At 33.8% G+C, this 18,452-nt stretch overlaps 1 protein-coding gene across 1 annotated transcript; it reads right to left on the reverse strand.

Annotated features, from left to right (window-relative positions):
* Positions 1-6,871: 6,871 nt before the first annotated feature.
* Positions 6,872-15,635, reverse strand: LOC146164048 (calponin-3-like). The gene is made up of 7 exons (XM_083381978.1): positions 15,540-15,635; positions 12,469-12,596; positions 11,179-11,254; positions 9,726-9,830; positions 9,509-9,541; positions 9,330-9,443; positions 6,872-8,290 (listed from the first exon to the last, which is right to left on the reverse strand). The coding sequence occupies exons 1-7, from the start codon at positions 15,588-15,590 to the stop codon at positions 8,195-8,197; spliced, it is 603 nt and encodes a 200-aa protein (XP_083238104.1). The 5' UTR covers positions 15,591-15,635; the 3' UTR covers positions 6,872-8,194.
* Positions 15,636-18,452: the final 2,817 nt, after the last annotated feature.

Consider the following 18,452-nt stretch of genomic DNA (forward strand, 5'->3'; position numbering starts at 1 on the left):
TAAGCAGACTGGCTTTTTTAAAACATCCGCGTACATCTCCTGAACGCTTTGGGCATCTTTTAAAAACACATGTTTTATACTAGTCTGTCAACATTAAGGAAATCCATTTTTACATTTTAAAGATATTCATGTGAGTTTCTTTAAAACAGTGGTTTTAAACCTTTTTGTTGTTGTCGTGACTCCCTTTTCAGTTGAAAAAAACCCATGCGATCCCCGAATTTTGGTGTGTTACCACATAAACTATATTACAATCCTAATCAATTAGGCAAAATGAAAATTTGGCAAGAATGTCCGCATTTACGTTAAAAGCATGAACAACTATAAAAAGTGAGGGTCCAGTCAAGGTCTGTTTGCGTCATAAGACTTTTTAACCCAACAAAGAAAATATTATTGTGCAATTATGACATCATGAAAAATCGACTTTCGGTAAACTCGTAAAAGTGTAGTTTGAACAAAATAATTAAAATTGGTGTATTTTAGTTTTTGAAAGACGAGCACCTCGTGTAGTGGTTTCGAATGGTTAAAGACAAAAAAACTAGTAATGCCTGACAAAATGCTGCTTCATATTCAAAATCGCTATATAGGCTACAGTATACAACTTGCACACAACGAACATGTATAACACATAACCGTACATAACGGACTAATCCATCAGTACCTTTGGAAAAAAAAGGTAAAATGCCTCGTATTTAAATTGGTATCACGTATAACGCACTGCAGTCATCTGCGGCCATTAGTTCTTCGCTTTATAGTGATACGATTTTCAGCGGTCCCTTCAAATGTCACTATAAGCCAATTTTACTGAACATTCGAACAGTATATGACCAACGAAGTTGTTCGCAATAATCATATAAGTTATTGTGATAATTATTTTGCCCGTATATAATTTAAGTTTGCGAATACGGCTGAATAGAATTATTAAAAACGAAAACTGTAAAACAACTGTTCCTGGCAGTGGGGAGTGTTGTGCACCAGCCGGTGTTGAATATTTATAATTTAAAAAACAAGTATTTACATTCTCTGCAAATAATATATCTCTTTTCTAATCTAAACAATAAACTCTATATACTTTGTACATTTAAAAATAAAAAGATCTTATACATTGTTGAATGAACAACCGTAGGCCACCTGAAATAGTCACGAATTTTTCAATTAAAAGATTAAAAGCAACACTTTTACATATTACTGCGTATAGTTAATCTAAGATTAAACGCGCCAAAGGGACTGTGGAAAGTTACGACTCCTTCGTTAATGATTAAAAATGCGTGTTTACTCCCTACATATCTTCGAACTTGATGACCTTGCAGTTATGGAAGCCCTATTTTCATACTAATTTAGATATTGATAACAGATTTGTTTCTTCTAAGCAATTTTTCTAGCTTCTGCAAAAGCAAAATTTGTTATTTTATAGAAAAATGAACAAATTTTTGTACACAGCGTTTTTAACAGCGACTTTAAAATTTTTTTCCCGCTTTGTTTGAAACAAAGAGACGCTTATCATTAGTAATTCGTTTTCCAGTAGTAGGCCTAGAACCCAAATATTTTTTTAATAATGGACTGCAAACTATTGGCATTTGTAGAACAATAGACATAGAGAAAATTTAGAACAATAGACATAGAGAAATTACCACTCATTTTTATGTATCCTATGTAGCAGTGGTCTGCAACATTTTTAATAAGCAACCCCAATTTAAATAAAATTGAATTAGAATTTACAATACGACCCCATTTTGTTTAAATATATTTCAAATAATGTTGGAAACAAAGTAACACGAGCGAATGTATGCAAAATTCCAGAGAACTGTGACTACACATGTGCACCAAAATGATTTCCTTTATGAAGTTTTATTTAACATATGAATTTGAATTCACACGCACCAAAACAAAAAAATCATTTTGTTTCCAACAATAAATTGCAGCTCCACATTGCATAAGCTTAAGCGGCATAAGCGCATGTCATGCTTAACTTCCACAATATTACGATATTTCGTTTTCAATATGCTCAAAGCCTACTCCTTATATCTGCAAACCAACTAACCACGCACGTTACCCCAGTTTAGTAGCATAAAGATGACTTTTTGAAAAAACAGCCCTTTTATACCTCATTGAAAAAATGTTCGCAATGAAACAACCGCTAAATCAAAGAAACCTGATTTTGTCAAATGTCACTATCATCGCTGATTTAGCAGCTCTTAAGAGCTAAAAACATAAACTTAATCTACATTCTAGAAGGTCACGTTTATTAGTGTGGCATCAATGTGAAGTAAACAAAATACATAAATCGTGCAGAAACAGCAGTCGACCCCACAAAAATTTTGGGCGACCCCACTTGGGGTCGCGACCCACAGGTTGGAGACCACTGCTATATAGCACGTACGACTGGCTTGAAAACTGTGTTCTGACGGTCGGTCAAAACCAAGCGGCTCGTTAGTGACATACAAAAGTGTTAATTAAAACTAAAAATTGCTCGGCGTATATTGACTTATGCACACCAAAAGTGCTATATAAAACCTTCGAATCATACATCTGGTTAAAATCCGTTACTGGTTTGCAAATTTATATTATTAATACAGATAACTCACTAAACTAAACTAAATCATTCGTTTTAAATCAGTCATCGTTAGGCGAAAAATCAAGACTAGAAAGAAATTGCATCGTCATCATTCAACAAATAGAAGTAAAGAAACGTCACCAGACTCTGCTGTTTCATAAAACAGCATCTGCAACAGAGAAAATACTCAATCCCTCATTGGCAAACGTTAGCGACAAAGGTGGCTTTTGTTATCAAACTAAACTTTAGTTACTAAAGCATATTGATTAAAATGAGGTATGGGCCTATGCTGCCACAGTGCGGTTTGAGTAAGGTGTTGTTGGCAAAAAAATTGTTGACGTTATTAAAACAGATAAAACTTGCATGTGAAAACTTTTTTTGTGTTATCAGTAATTACACAGGGTGGTCGTTGTTTTTATATTCCAAAATACCAAAAATGGACTAGGCATATGCGACTGTTATACTGTAGTGCCCTGGGCCTAAATCACACCACACGAGGGACGTTGTGATCAACTTGGAAAGTTTATTTTTAGTCGGAACTTTTCAATTTCATTAGCTTATCTAAATTTTACGCTTTGGGTGTGTTCCAAGTGTTAGACATTAAGTTTCAACAAATTGGTCAAAAAATACTTTTAATACTTTTGCAATACCAACCCCTTGCACAGTCATTTCAAAATAGGTATTAGTAGGATCACGGAAGCTTATATAGAGCAGTGCTTTTAAAACCGGGTTTAGCGTACAACCCAGGGTGTACCACAATTTTTAAAGGTTGTACCACTTAAATGGGATGTACATGGGTGTACCAGACAACGCATGACAATAGACCGATCACTAGTTATCTGATAGCACACGGGTCGGCAACCTACGGCCCTCCAATGTAATTTATCCGGCCCGTCGCCTATTTGACAAACTAGACACGAGTTCATTTAAAAAAAATTCGCGCTTCCGCGTATAATCTTTATACATTCGGTTTGTTCACGTTTTGATGCTGTCTTTTAGCGCTTCTTTACCGCTGCGCCGAGAAAGGCTGCCAAGTGCGTCGTAGAAAAACGGAAAACGAATTCAAAAATATTAGACACATATATTTTTTAACATTTTTTTATTTTTTATTTTGGGCAATGTAATACTAAAAACTTGCAAGAATTTAAAAGAAATGACGGTATGCCAAAAAAATCGCGGCCTGCAGAGACCTTTCTGAGTTTGGTTTTGGCCCACGACTAAAAAAAGGTTGCCGATCCCTGTGATAGCAGCTGCGTTACGTTGCCGTCTCTCACTGACCATTGTGAGATATTATCGTGCTACCAGTGCGACCAGTTGGACCTGTAGTAACCTGTTGTTTTGACGTGTCTTTATGATTAAGATTTGCCAGCACAAAACAGTAACTTAAGGATATTTAAATTAAAAGTTTGTAACACACTATAGTTAGAGCAAAATATGGTTGCAATGATGCCCTCAAGCAATTTCACAAGCCTACAACTGAATGTTTTGTAGTGCGATTCAAAAACCAAAGCACACCGCAGGCCACAAATTTTGGTTCCGCGGGCCGCATTTGGAAGAGTAGCTTGGGCTACTTAGCCGGGGTATTTATTGAACTACGATCATATTTGGTTCTAAAGGCACTGCTTAAACAGTTTAAAAACTATACTAAAGTTTGGGTATCGCTTCTTAACATTCCTAAATACCGAAATCTCAGTGAAAAGCGATTTACATCCTTGTTCGCATGCCCACGACGGCATGACATACCTCTGTGAGCAAGGATTTTCTGCGCTTGTTGAAATTAAAACCAAACAAGAAATTCTATCAAGGAAGTTTATACGCTTATGAGAGGAGCACTCGAAACAAGACTCTTGCCTCGTTTTGCAAAAAATGACTGATGAATTTTTGTATATGTATAAAGATATGTTACGACTGCTACGTATTTCTTATACTTTACTAGGGTGTATAAGTTTTGAGTAAGCGTAAAAAGGGTGTAGGCTACCACTCCGAAAAAGGTTGAAGCACTGATATAGATTAAAGACTAATATATAGTAATTTTAGGCAGTGTTGTTCAAACTGTGGTTTACGTGCTGCTGTTGGTAGGCAAGCGCAGTTGCTGATTACCAGTGAGTACGCGGTCAGTTCATCTAAGCCAGTGGTCCCCGACCTGTGGGTCGCGACCCCAAGTGGGGTCGCCTGACATTTTTTGTGGGGTCGCCATATACGCCATAAACATACTTCTTAAGTATACGATTTATGTATTTCGTTTTCTTTACAATGATGTCACACTAATAAACGTGACTAAGTGCATTTTGTACATATAATTGCTGCTATAGCTCTAAAAAAGTGCTAAACCAGATGACGGTACATTTAACAAAAAATAGCTTTGATTTAGCGCAGCATATAGCACTTTCCCTCGCAAATTATTTCACTACGACTTTCTTTCAATGAGTTATAAAGAGCTTTTTTTCAAAAAGGGTTTGCGAAGCGGGATTCAGCGCAATGAGATTATTACAAGCGAACGTGTGCATATAAAGGGCTGGTTTTTCAAAAACTTAACTTTTTGTTACTTAACTTGGCAAACGTGGTTTGCAGATATAAGGAGTCCGCTTTATATTCTTAATTATGACAGCGGATGCAGAAAAGGCCTAATCAAAAGTTTCAGTAAACATTTTCGTAATGACTTCAACTTACCCGGCTCTATTGAATTTTGTTATTGAACCCTCATCCCGTTTTTAAACAGATGGTTTGTGATTAGGGACAAAGCACAATGAGCATAATAATCACGAAACATCGTAGGCCTATATTACTTGGAAATAGAGTATGGACATGCGGTTATGTTTATATAAAGTGGATGCCAAAACTAGTGGAGATACTATGCAGACGCAGCCATAGCACTGAATGCAATTTATTGTTTAAACAAAAAGAAATATTTATGTTCCGTCGTGTGTTAAGTTCAAATTTATTTTGTTGTGTATAATTTACGCTCGTCTGCTTTGTTCAAGCATTATCTGAATTTATTTTATTCGTAATGTAAATTATAACTGTATTTTATTTAAATTGGGGTCGCCTATTAAAAAGGTTGGAGACCACTGATCTAAGCATAATGATTCACGATTTTTCGCTGATACTCATTGTCTTTTTTTGCAGGCTATATGAAATTGGCATGTCTCGATGTCTGCTAAAGACACACATTTGTTGAAGTAAATTGATGTGGGCTATGCGCAAGCTCGAAAATATTGGGCTCGAAAAATACCCTCCTGGTTACGATGCGCGATTTGAGAAAATCTAGAATTTTGTGTTAATAAAAGCGTAACTGAAAAAGTAAAATTTAATGTCATGTCAGTTTCTTAAATTTTCTATACAATTTAAATTCCAGCAAGGTTTAAAAAACGTATAAACGTACATCAAGGCACGAAAGTTTTAAGTTATAGTGAAATTGTAGTTTATTTAATTGTACTAGTCGTTTTTATTGTCTAATGTTTTTAGCATAGTTTGCGAACTTAGTCAAGCGGAACAATAATTTAATTAGCTATTATTGGAAAAGGCAAATTGTCGTGTTTGAAACATGTTTTCACTGCAAATATGGTTCAATAACTAAAACTTTTTTTCGGGTGCTAATTTGCAATAAGTATTGCATATTCTAACATAAAATCTAAAGGATGGGTATAAAGACTATATTTGTTTAGAACTTGTGGTTAGTTTAGGAATATTTTATTGAGAGGAAAAAACAATATAAACCGAAAAGCAACACTATCTACGAGAGTATTATATATAACGCCATGGTATAATGACCAACATTAAAATAAAATGCGCAATTATATCTATGACAAAATAAGACCTAAATTTATCGGAAAAAACTAAAACTTTTTAAGGCAGTTTAGGTCTTAATGATTATGACTTATTTATCTGATTTTAGCCTTAGCCGAATTTGTTTTATTTGTACCTTGTTGAAAGTCAACTAAGAAAATGCGATAAACTGACATCACGTCAAATTGTACTTTTTTAGCTAAACCTTAATAAACACAATAGTGACCTTGGAAAAGGGCCTTATCTCCGAAAATAAAAGTATTTTGGTAAAATTAAGAATCAACATTTTTAGAGAGTTTTGTCTACGAAATTTAACAAAGGTAAAACATACAAAAAGTTTAAGAACCCCTGAATTTTAGACTAAGTAAACCATCACAGAATTTTTCTAGTCTATTTGTTTTAGTTGAGAACATCTTTAATCCCATGGCTAAGGGTTTGCCTTACTTTAAACTTTAAAGTGATCAAAATATTTAAACAACGCAAATTGTCATATATATTACGTTTGTTTTATTACCATACACACACACACCGACGTATCGTATTATTGTTATTTGTCGCGAGAAACAGACGCAGATGATATACGAAATAGATTGCAACAAGGAATGCGAAACTATCGACTATAGCATTTAAAATTGAAACAGTCACGGCATGAAACCGAAGCTTTCTGACAACCTCGCGTGTGCACAAACTTAGAACATTAAAAATATGGAGTAAGAAATGGCACTATGACGGCAAGATTTAGGGTTTATTACGATCAAAAGTAATGAGAATAGTAATATATAACACAACATATCTTTAACTAGATGGGTGTTATCAGAATAGTTTTATGATGGAAACCCATCCTAAATTAATTAATGTTTTCAGAATAGTTCTATATATTAGAACTACATCTTCGGGTAACTTAAGGTCAAAATTTTTAAACAGAAAAATTTTCCAATTATATTAGAAATATCAGGTTATCCAGCGATTCAGTTTTGTTGCACAATAAACCAACAACTACAAGAAGAAGCAGCGAACAAAAAACTTTAGACGCAGATAATATTTAATCTGTAACAGCGGAGGATGCATTTCGTCGTACTATTGTTTGTTTGGCCAACAAAAAGTTCAAAAACGTTGATAAAGCAAGGCAAATAAAATACGTACGCGGAAAATACTTTTCACGGTAAATTGTTCCGATTCGGTATGCTGTTAGGCTCGTGAAACTCATGAGAACAGGTAAAGGAAAGGGGTATTCAAAATAAACGAACAAAGAATATGGATGTAAAATATTAAAGCATTGGTAGTATGCCAAGTGAAGTATTGTTTGAGCTATCTATATGGGGTACAATAAAGGATTTCACAGCGGCATTAAGTGGACATTTGATATTATTTTAAGTAATCTTTAAAATGAGATGTTGTGTTAGCTAGAGATAATACTGAACTTTTCCTAATTACTAATTGGTTTGCAAATAGTTTTATTATGCCGGTAAAGTTTGACATAATAACCTAATGAGTCCTAATATTTCGCTCATTGACTTTTGTCACTCACAAAACGTTGGATCAAAGATGGTACGATATACAGATGTTAGACAGCAAAAAACAAGTGACATGAGCAGTGCTTGGTTAATATCGACTAACTGTACAGAATACACACATCAGGCATAAAAGGGGTGAAGAGTGGTTACAAAAACGTGAAGAAGTAGTTAGGAAAACAGACACCACATGGTAGTGCAGAAAAGGTACAAAAATGTATAAAAAGTAGTTAGTTTAGGTGGCGATTTTAGAAAGGTACATCACGCGATTTATTAAAATTAACAACGTCTGGTATGAAACATACGGAATGGGTTCATACATTTTCTAAGCTCGAAACACCAGGAATTAAGACGAGTCCTTCGTGTACTTCTTGTCGTAAAGAGGTCTTGACGAGCCGTAGGCAGTCATTCCAGATTGATTAGCATATTTGTTGGTGCCGGCCTGCATTTAACCACAAAAAGAGTAATGTGATATGTTTAAATTAAGTTGCTGGTAATTTAGGTTTAGTCGTTATATGAAAATGGGGTTCTCATATTTTTTAACTGTATACATAAACGAAGAAAAGTAAACGTACCAGTATATAACAAGAATTGCACGAATTGGAAAAAAGAATTGCAAAAATAGACCTTATAGCAATAGCATACTTATTGAAATAGTTGTGTATCTCTGATATCGGCAGTAGCATACTTATAGAAAATAATTGCAAATTATCACCGAAGTAAGATATAGTATATTCAATACATTTGTCAATAAGAGATACACAAATATATAAAACAAAAACGAAGTTCGAGCTAAACCTAATGCGATAAACTAAACTAGACCTCGCTGGTTAATTTCTGCCGGATCGCCTCTATTGAAGATATAATACAGTTAAAATGTTGATGGATGTAAATCATAACTTAATTTGATATCATAATTAACTTAACAGCTCACTGCAGTTTTTGTTAATTTTTAAACAACGTTTTTTTGCATTTGTTTACCGATTTTAACTTAATTTTTAATAAATTTTAAATAATTGTAATAAAATTTTGACCTAACGTGTAAATAATTTTGTTCCAGTCTAATTTGGAAACTTTTTGGTAGATAATTGTCGAACATGGTTAAAGTGGCAATACGAATCAAAAACGAAAAATTAACATTGAAAATATATCATAAAGGTGTTATAATGAATAGATTCTATTATGTAATGGCTCTTTGTGCTAATCGCACAGAAAATCCTTGCTACAATAAATAACAATAAAAAGGTGACTATACATCACAACCTGACAAGGAAGGCACTCATTAACACTACATCACCACTAAGCAAATCAAAATAGAATAGTTGAACACCTTTCATCGCTTTGCTGTGAACATATCACACAAACTAGTGAATGGATAAATTTAAGTAATCAGTGACTGTAAAACAAAACAAAATCTACAACGACGGATTTGTTTTTGTTTATGTTTTTTATGGTAAATTAGAAGCAATTATGTTTCTCACCTGAAGACCTATAATGCTTTCTCCAGCTTTAAGTTGTTCCTGCGTCCAATTACGATGCTTCTTCTCACCCATTCGGATGCCTATATCTGTATCTGTTAGTCCTTGGGACATCGCCTAAAAATATGGCAAATTGCCAACAGGCTTAACTAAACAAAAGTACAAAAATGTCAATCACTGACCTGGTCAATCAAGGCAAGTAAGCAAGTCTGAACCTGCAAAATCATAACAACTTTGGCATTAGTAAAGCATTATTTTAAACTATGTAAATTTAATATTGCATCAAAAATAGCGTTTATTGCTTTTTAAGAATTTGGTGTATAATTTGTTGAGTGTGTTGAAGCAAATGCTTTATAGCAAAATAAAACTTTTACGAATAAGATTAAAAAATTGTTACACCTGTGGCATTCCCGATCCATTGAACAGATCAGCAGTTGTGCACAAGGAAGGTGCAGGAACTCCCAACCGCTGTATTGCCTTTAAAAACTCACCAATGTTTTCCATCTAAAATAATTAGATCGTTTTATGAAGGTAAATTATACCAGTAATTTACTTGAATTGACCGCAAGGTTTTATTACAAAAGCCATATAGTTGCAGGTATTATATTTATATGCTCAATGAGCTGGACCGAAAGGACAACTAAACCCTTATATTGTAAATCCAAATTATGAAAACACACTGCACAGCACATGGTTAAAAGAATTTTGATCTCAATTCTACACTTTGGACAATTAGAATTATTTGCTTTTGAAAGTTAGATTACAATTAGAATTAAAATTAAAGCATTTCTTTTTTCCGCAAATTAGATCAGAATTTGAAAACTTCAATATAAACTAGAATTACATTCAATTTCAATTATTCACCACCAACTTAGTTCAAATAAAATTTTTTGTCATAAAAATGCAAATGAGAGATTTCCTTCCTGTGCTAATTTGTATACTTTAAATCACTGTGGTCCCACTAGTTTTGGCCCTCGGACTCTTTTTATTGACCCGTGATCTTATTTTTTAAGTTTTTATGTGTTTATGGTTCAGCCATACAGATGTGGAGATAATATAGTGCTAATCTTTTTTTGTGTGTTCAAGTAAACTTTTATGATAAACATTTGGCAAACGGAAACTGAAAAAAAGCATTAAATTTACTTCGGTTGCATAATTGCACATTAGTTGTTTGAAAAAACTGGACAATTCTAAAAAACTAGACAATTCTAAAGAATACATGAATTATTACGTCATATGTCAACCGCCAACTAAAAGTTGAACACGCCATTACATCTTTGGCCCGCCATATGAAACAAATTGATCATGTTGGCCCGCGACAAAATATAGTTTGACCACGCTGCTTTAAATCACCTACAAATCATGTTGACCGAAGAGTATCCATTCAAAGTGTTTAATATGACAGAGTGACTAAAAATGCCATTAGACAAAGTAGCGATTTTCATAAATTCTGAATTAGATTAAAACTACAACTAGGTCACCTGGAAATTTACAAATCACGTTAGAATTAGCCTCATTTTGCTCTAATTAAAAAATGAAGTCTGTAGTCAGTTTTTTTTTAAGGTTTGGTTTGGGTGACCGCTAAGTAGTTTTAAGAGACCGCAAGTGTTTCATTTAAACACCAAAAAGTTTCAATTCCAAAATTTGGGAAACCGCTGGAGAAATTCAAATATTGCACCATTTACCTTGAAATTTGTGTTAATAATATTTTAATAGTTTTTACAAAGCAAGTTCTCCATACTAAATAAACAACATGAAAACAATTAGGTGTATGAGTAATGGTGTGCCATTAAACATTACTTTATTCAGAAATTAAAAGGATTTAGGTACACAACACAATAAATCTGCTTACACATCTGAATGGGTTTAACATATCTTGATGCGGCATATTCTTCTTCAACAAACCAGGCTTGAGTTTATCAATCAATCTATAATTCAAAACATTGTAATGTAATGTATATATATATATATATATATATATATATATATATTATATATGCAGTTTTTATTTAATGAAAATTGTAGGTACACACCTATGTTATTTCATTAAATAAGGCTATATGAATACAGCAATTGAACTCATTGCTCTGAATTGGTATTTGAAGTTATTTATATTAAAAGAAGAAATGAGGCTTGTTTTACAAGTAGATAAAGTTGCAAACTGTGTTCTTAATAGTGGAGATTTTTTAATATGGATAGAACAATATTATTTTTCTTAAAAATTTGGCAGCCTTTTTTTTAGGACACAGCACCAGCTTGCAACAAATCTAATACAAAACTCCTTACCTGAGAAAACATAGCTTATTTGATATACTTATTAGCTACGGAGTCATAAAAATGCGCAGGTAATGCAAAAAGTTTGTTTAAAATGGCAAAAAAATTAACTAAATAGAAATTTAAAAACATGTGATTTTTCAAAACATGAAATCGCTTACTATTTTGTTAAAACAGTATACCTATAATCAAAAGGCAGTGTTGTGTGTGGTATCTGAAATGGATCGAATAAATAATTATTCACCATCAACTTAGTTTAATCTACGTTCTGTGAAGTTAGGACTTCACTGTTTTTCTACTGCGCGCCAACTTGACTTGGCAACCATGTCTTGCGACAGGGATAGTAATGAATCAAAATTTGCACTCGTCAGATGGGTGAGTGTGCACAAATAAGCACTAGCCAGCACTATGTGCACCCATAACTGCATGCATTAAGCAAATCATACTGTGCTATGCTAATTTAATTCTGAAAATGAAAAGGACATAAACAAGTTAGAAAGAGCGATCTTGTTGCACATAAGTTTTGTAAGGCATGTTGTGGGTATTTTTTTTTAACCGCTTTAATCAGCCCCTATAAACAAACTTTTTTATTATAAAAATGTGAAAAATATTTGTTGAAATGGGAATTGTTTGTCAGTAGGCCTGGTAACAACAACACGTTTTGACACTCTCTAGTCAAGGTGAGGGTATGTCAATCAGTACTCACTTCGAGTGAATTACCCCGCATTGGCAAGCAGGCAAGTGCAAAATCCGAACCCTATACTATCAAGCGAAAAGAAAAGCCTTTTTGCTATTTAATCCTTACAAAATATATATAAGATACACTTAGTTTTGTTAGGGTCAAGTTCAACATATTGAAAGCATTTACATGCAAAGGACGGTACCGTCTTTCAGCCAGTTTTGAAAAGACTGTTCCCTCATTATTTCGCAGCCAGAACATGCTGCAATCCATTCACGCAAATCTTCTTCCAAATACTGATCATATTTGGCTGCCATCTACAAATTAAATGTTTTGGTGGCAAATTTATATACATTTTACAAAAATTGTTATAAACATGGTTGTTTAAAAACAAATATTAAAGGCGTTACAAAAATATAGCATAATATACAGGAATAATCACAAATTATATACTACATGGCAGTATTTCACCTTTTATCAGATCAAGCAAAATAACAAGCATAAATTTGAAGGCGAAGCTGTGGCAAGCCTAATATCTTCACTAAAGTTTTTGCAAGCTTTAAGTGAACAAAGAAGAAATAGGATCTAGCATGAATAAGTTCAAATTTGTCAAATATTGGTTGCGTCTTTGTGATGCTTTCAGTTTGTAAATTTAGGAGAAATCTTGCTCAAAAGCAGAACCAATCTCAATAAATCTAACCATGTGAACCACTTGCTCAGCGACCCAACCAAATCCATCGGAAACCCATAGGTTGAAAAACACTGTCTTGAGGTACAAATCAATACAACTTCTGTTGGATGTTTACAGAAGTTTTTTTTTCCTAATTATGTTGAATTGGATATCCGTATCCTTTTTACTCTTGGTTTGGTTTAAAAAATACAAAGTGTTAAAGATAAATAATTTATTCTCCTACAGTGCTTTATAATTTATCCACACCTCTGATTGACTAAGTGGTATACGACTTTATAAGGTGACAGTAAACCAGTGCATGAAATCTGTACTTGCGCAAGCGTATATTGTCAGCAATTTATGCAATAATTAACCTTCAGTTTGTGGCATTTAACAAAACTGGTCACATTTTGAATAATATCTAACAACATTTTAACACTGTTATTTATTAGGGAATAAAGGTTTAAGCGAGTCGACAGAGTTAACCACATCGCATTAGGTTCAGCTCGAACGACTTTGCATTAGATAGTTGGGTATATCTCAAACGTATTGAGTGGTATTTCGGTGTCTTTTCAGTGGTGATTCACAATAATCCCATTTCCTATTTCTATAACATGTTGTTAAGTCTTTGTTAGTTTTAGCCAAATTTCAACTAGGCTAAACTATTTGCACAGCAATTTTCTGAAAGAACCATTTGCTTATTTTTCTTGCATGTTTTTAAAGTGTTTGTATTTTTTATATGCAAAAAATATCAACTAACATTTTCAAGAGTTTTGCACCAAAAGATTAAAGATTAACTTATTTTTGTGCATCTTTGCAAGCATTGAAAAAAATCACATGGAGAGTAACACAAGGACAGCGAAAGGACTTTACAGTCATCAAAGTCAAGCTACCCATCATAAATAAATCAATTTAGTGTTAATATTGAAGGTAGCGCAAATTGAAAATAAAAAGTTCTGACACCACAATTCCATAGCGTTTCCTGCGCAATTACAATCATGTGACTTGAATGCGTCAACGGGGTGTTGCGTTTTTCTTAGCTAAGTATATATCTGTAGCAGTATCATTTGAAACATTATGTTTTTCTTTTTAATTCATTTTAGTATGCCAGGTGTTATCTATGACTTGTATTTTTCTCTTCTTGTTAGAGGTCGCATTGGGGCATGTTTTCCTAATATGTTTTTCAATATATTTATAAACAATGGAATTTTTTCCTGTAAAGTTATATACATAATCTTCTAATTGGTAGAATTTATTGGGGTACATTAAGAAAATTTTCTTGGTTAAAATTTCCTGATACATCATGTTGTAATACTGGTATTATATGCCTTTCAATATCATTTGTATAGTAGTGATCTAATAGTGAAGGCTTAAAGCAGGGGTCTCTTAAACTGGGGTCCATGGCCCCTTGGGGGTCCGTAAATTAGTTTTAGGGGGTCCATGAAGGCCTAAGTGAAAATTAGTGTAAATTTAAAAAGTAATCATTTTTTTGAAGAAAGCAGTTTAATTAAAAACAAAAAGGTTTGCACTGACTGTATTTAGACCGAAATCAACAGATTTATGAAGTTCATTTGTATTGTGACGTCATTTTTTGAAAAAATTTGCCTATCGTGGTCCACGCGACGTCAAAAAAATTTTTAGGGGTCCGCGGTAATAAAACTTTAAGAACCCCTGGCTTAAAGTGTTGTTTATACCTTCTTGGTATTTGACTTCTGTTTGTATTTCTAATATTTACTTGCTTTTATTGCTTTTCTTTACTATTTAGTAAATCAATGTTGAAGTCACCTTCAATGTAGTTAGCTGTATTTAATTTTTCAAAAAATTCTATGTTTTTGTGAATTTGTTTTAAAAGTTTACAATGTCAGGCTCGGGGTGCCTATGGATTACTTAAATAATGTTTTTCGTTTACATTATGCAGTCCCACCTCCAACTATATATTTTCACATATTTCTGGTATAGTTATTTGTAAATCTTCTCTTTCTTTTACAGAATGTTATTTTTTGAGTAGATGCACACACCACTAGCATTAGTGTTGGAATGTTGCATTTAATATCTGTTAATATTTGTGTCGAAGAGTGGTTTCTGGTTAAATAGTTGTGTGTGTTGTTTAAATAAATGTATTTCTAATAGGTCTAAAGTTTTTCGGTCAAAATTTCTCTTTAAAAAATGTTTAGGTCAACAAATAACCGCGGTTTAGAGGGACCACAAGATAAAAAAAGGTTGAGAAGCACTTTCCTAATCCAGTTAAATTGCTTTAATCCCGAGTAAATAGATTAGGAAGTGCTTATTTGCCTGGCCGCTCTAATATCATATGCATACACCTATATGTGATTATGTATCTATTTAAAACACTTGGGTGTTTTGGTAAACAACCAGTTAATGTATAACTATAAATTATTCATTGTTTGCTTATTGGTCAATGTTTTTAATATAAACAAAATATTCTGAAAATTCCAAAAAGGGGTATGTGTTTCGTGGCCACAGTGCACTACATGGCAAATCTAATTTAAAATATTAAATCAACATAAGCATATATATAAAGTGTATTACAAAGAAGAGTTAAATTTCCACCTATTAGTCTGGTTTTTACCTTCATTTTCACTTCTCTGCTGAAACCATAGCTTGGACCTTGGTTTGCCATTTTAGTTAAAGAAAAGAAATTGCCAGCTGAATTTCGCAATAAGTTGTTATCTTGAGAATAAAAAAGAGCACATAATCACAAAGCATTGAAAAATAATTATTTACTTGACTCACCCAAACCCAAACCCTACCAAAATAATGTGCATTGCGGCATGCAGTATTTGTAGAACGTTTTTTTGCATTACTTTCTACTTACATTTTCAGTCAAATTTTTCACACATAAATGCAACATATCTTATCCAGCAATCAGACTTTTAACAAAACAAAAAATATTAATATTTGGCGCTGGTCTATAGAATCCTACCACATTTCCGTCCAGGGGTTTATATTGCTAACAATATTTGGGTTAGGATGAGAGCTAGGGTTTGGGTTAATAACGTTTATCACATGTATATGCCTTCCTGGCAATTTCAACTTTGACAACTCTGTTTCGTTAGTGTTAAAATAAATGTAGAAGGATTCTAGACCAGCGCCTTAAGCGTGCCAAAATTGATTTATATTATAGGGTAATACCTATATGAGTCTACTCTTCAAAAAAACAGGACTCGATCGCTAGTTATACGGGTAAGGTTATTCATATTAGTTTAAAAACTCATAAACGTCTAAGTAGCGCAGCCACCACAAAGCCAAGGAAAATATTTCGACCAAATGTTGAGTCCAAGACGCAGGATAACGTCTGAGGTAACGCTTAATGCAAGATACTTACAACGATAAATAATACTTTATCGGCATCTATTGATCTAGGTCCTACGAGAATAAATATAATAATACTTGACCTACCCCAACAACCCAAACGCCAACCCGTATCCTTACCCAAATAAAAAGCTGCGGTAAGCATTACGTCATATCTTTTCCTGCCTAACATTTGGTCAAACTATCAACAGGCAACAGGGGTTGTGACTTTTTTATGACACCCTGCCAGTGTCACCCAATTACTGACACCATTTCATTGATTCGGTGTCACCCTGTCCCTGATTTGTTGACACCCCGTTACTGATTTGGTGACACCCTGTAACCATAGTGGTTCCCAAACTTTTTTTTAAATTTTGCCTGGTGGAACCGTTGCAATCATTTTGATCTTTCGCGGTTCTATAAAGATTCAAGGGTCAGTTGACCCATGTTTCTTGTAGTGCACTAGTGCAGTCACGATTCTTTCTAATGCGACTAATGCGAACGATTCGCTGATAGCAGCTATTACAGCACAATTGGTTGTTGATGATGTCACAAGAGAAATAATAAAACACGCTTTATTACCGAATAATAAAGCACAAAATAAGGGCTCTGCACACCAGACGCGGTTGACGATGACGGCTGGCGATAAGCGGCGGCAACGGTTGATCGCGTTTCTTCCGCGCGACGTTTGACGCAAAAACGGCGTTCACACCAGCTATGCGTTTGGCGACGCGGCGACGAAGTGTTTTTGTCTTGCAAACACAGCGGAATAGAAATGGATCATTTTGTACTGAACAAAGGCTTTGCCAAATTCAAAAGGGCACGAAAAGTAACGGTTCATAACTTATGTGTCCATGGTTATTTGCGCTTTTGGACACTTATAGCCAAATAAAGTGGGTCAGTGTGCTTGACAGAAGGAGTATATTAAACCCCACCCCAGTAAAGAATCAAATAGTCATGCATGTTTTTTATTTATTAAGACAAATATCTTAGCAATGTGAACAATTTGTTATTAAAGCCCAGTAAGGATCTGCATTACCTTTGCTACATATGAACCTCGTTCTTTCATTCACTATTTTGTTAAATTTTTTTTTGTACATATTCAATAAAGCAAACAAAGCTTTTGCCCATTTTCATGTTTGATAAGCCAGAAACAGCATAAACATTGGCTAATAATACAGAACAAAAAATATAATGAGGTAACAGAATACCATGAGTACACACAATTAACACTTGGAATATAAAAAGTACAAAAAAGCATATAAAAATACAAGACACTAACAAAACACCAGGAGCATATGAAATTGAACACAACTAGACTGTACAAAAGTGCACATAAAGCATACAAAAAGTGCAAGACACTATACATTAGTATATGTTAAGTTGAATTAATTGAAACCAAACAAATATAAAAATACCATCTTCTGGCATAGCTTCATCTTGTGTGAAATTAATAATTGGACTGGAGGTTTGGCGAAAGTTGCCAACAGTCCTATGAAAAATCACAGTTGTTAACAGAGCACATTTAAAAAATTTCTATTAATTTTAAAAATCACACACTTTATGCCTCAAATGCTCTTGCAAAAATTTAAGAGCCTCATAGTGCTCCCACCCTGTAAATTTGCAGCAGCAGCACCACTTTTTTGTGCATTTTCATTCTTCCTCTTTTCTTTAGCAAAGCGGTCTCGCAAACTCTTCCAGCGCTTCATGCAAGTTTCAACTGCAACATTGATAATCGTGTCATGATTAAAATAATTTACCGGGTATCAAGTCTTATTTGTCTGGCCAGTTTGTTGGGCAATATGTTTCCACACATTTTCTTTCCACTTTTGATCCTTGTACTGGCTGCTACCAGAATCATATATACAGGGAGAATCCTGCACCAATTGTATCAGCATTTTATTGAATTCCATTGTTTTTTAAGCAAAATTTTATCTTAACAAAAGTCTACAACACAACACCAAAATAATTAAATCAAACCAACATTATTGCACCTTTCATCGTGTCTTTTATTCTTCTTGCGACACTTTTTCAAAAAAAAATATTAGGGAAAGACAAACTGTACCCTTACCATAAATAAATATTACATAAACCTTCTATCCTCAAGCAAACCAACTTAAAACTACGAAATTGTCCCGTTGCAACAAGGTTCTGCACACAGCTCTTCAGTCTGCAAGTAGTGCGGCTGACG

Source organism: Ascidiella aspersa, chromosome 2, assembly GCF_963924565.1.
Source record: "Ascidiella aspersa chromosome 2, kaAscAspe10.2, whole genome shotgun sequence".
NCBI classification, from domain to species: Eukaryota; Metazoa; Chordata; class Ascidiacea; order Phlebobranchia; family Ascidiidae; genus Ascidiella; species Ascidiella aspersa.

Coding starts and splice junctions, on each gene's coding strand:
- LOC146164048 (XM_083381978.1), bottom strand. CDS start 15,590: ATGGCAAACCAAGGTCCAAGCTATGGTTTCAGCAGAGAAGTGAAAATG. Junction 9,831..11,178: donor TGTTAAACCCATTCAGATGT/GTAAGCAGATTT, acceptor TAATTATTTTAG/ATGGAAAACATTGGTGAGTT. Junction 9,542..9,725: donor ATGGATCGGGAATGCCACAG/GTGTAACAATTT, acceptor ATGATTTTGCAG/GTTCAGACTTGCTTACTTGC.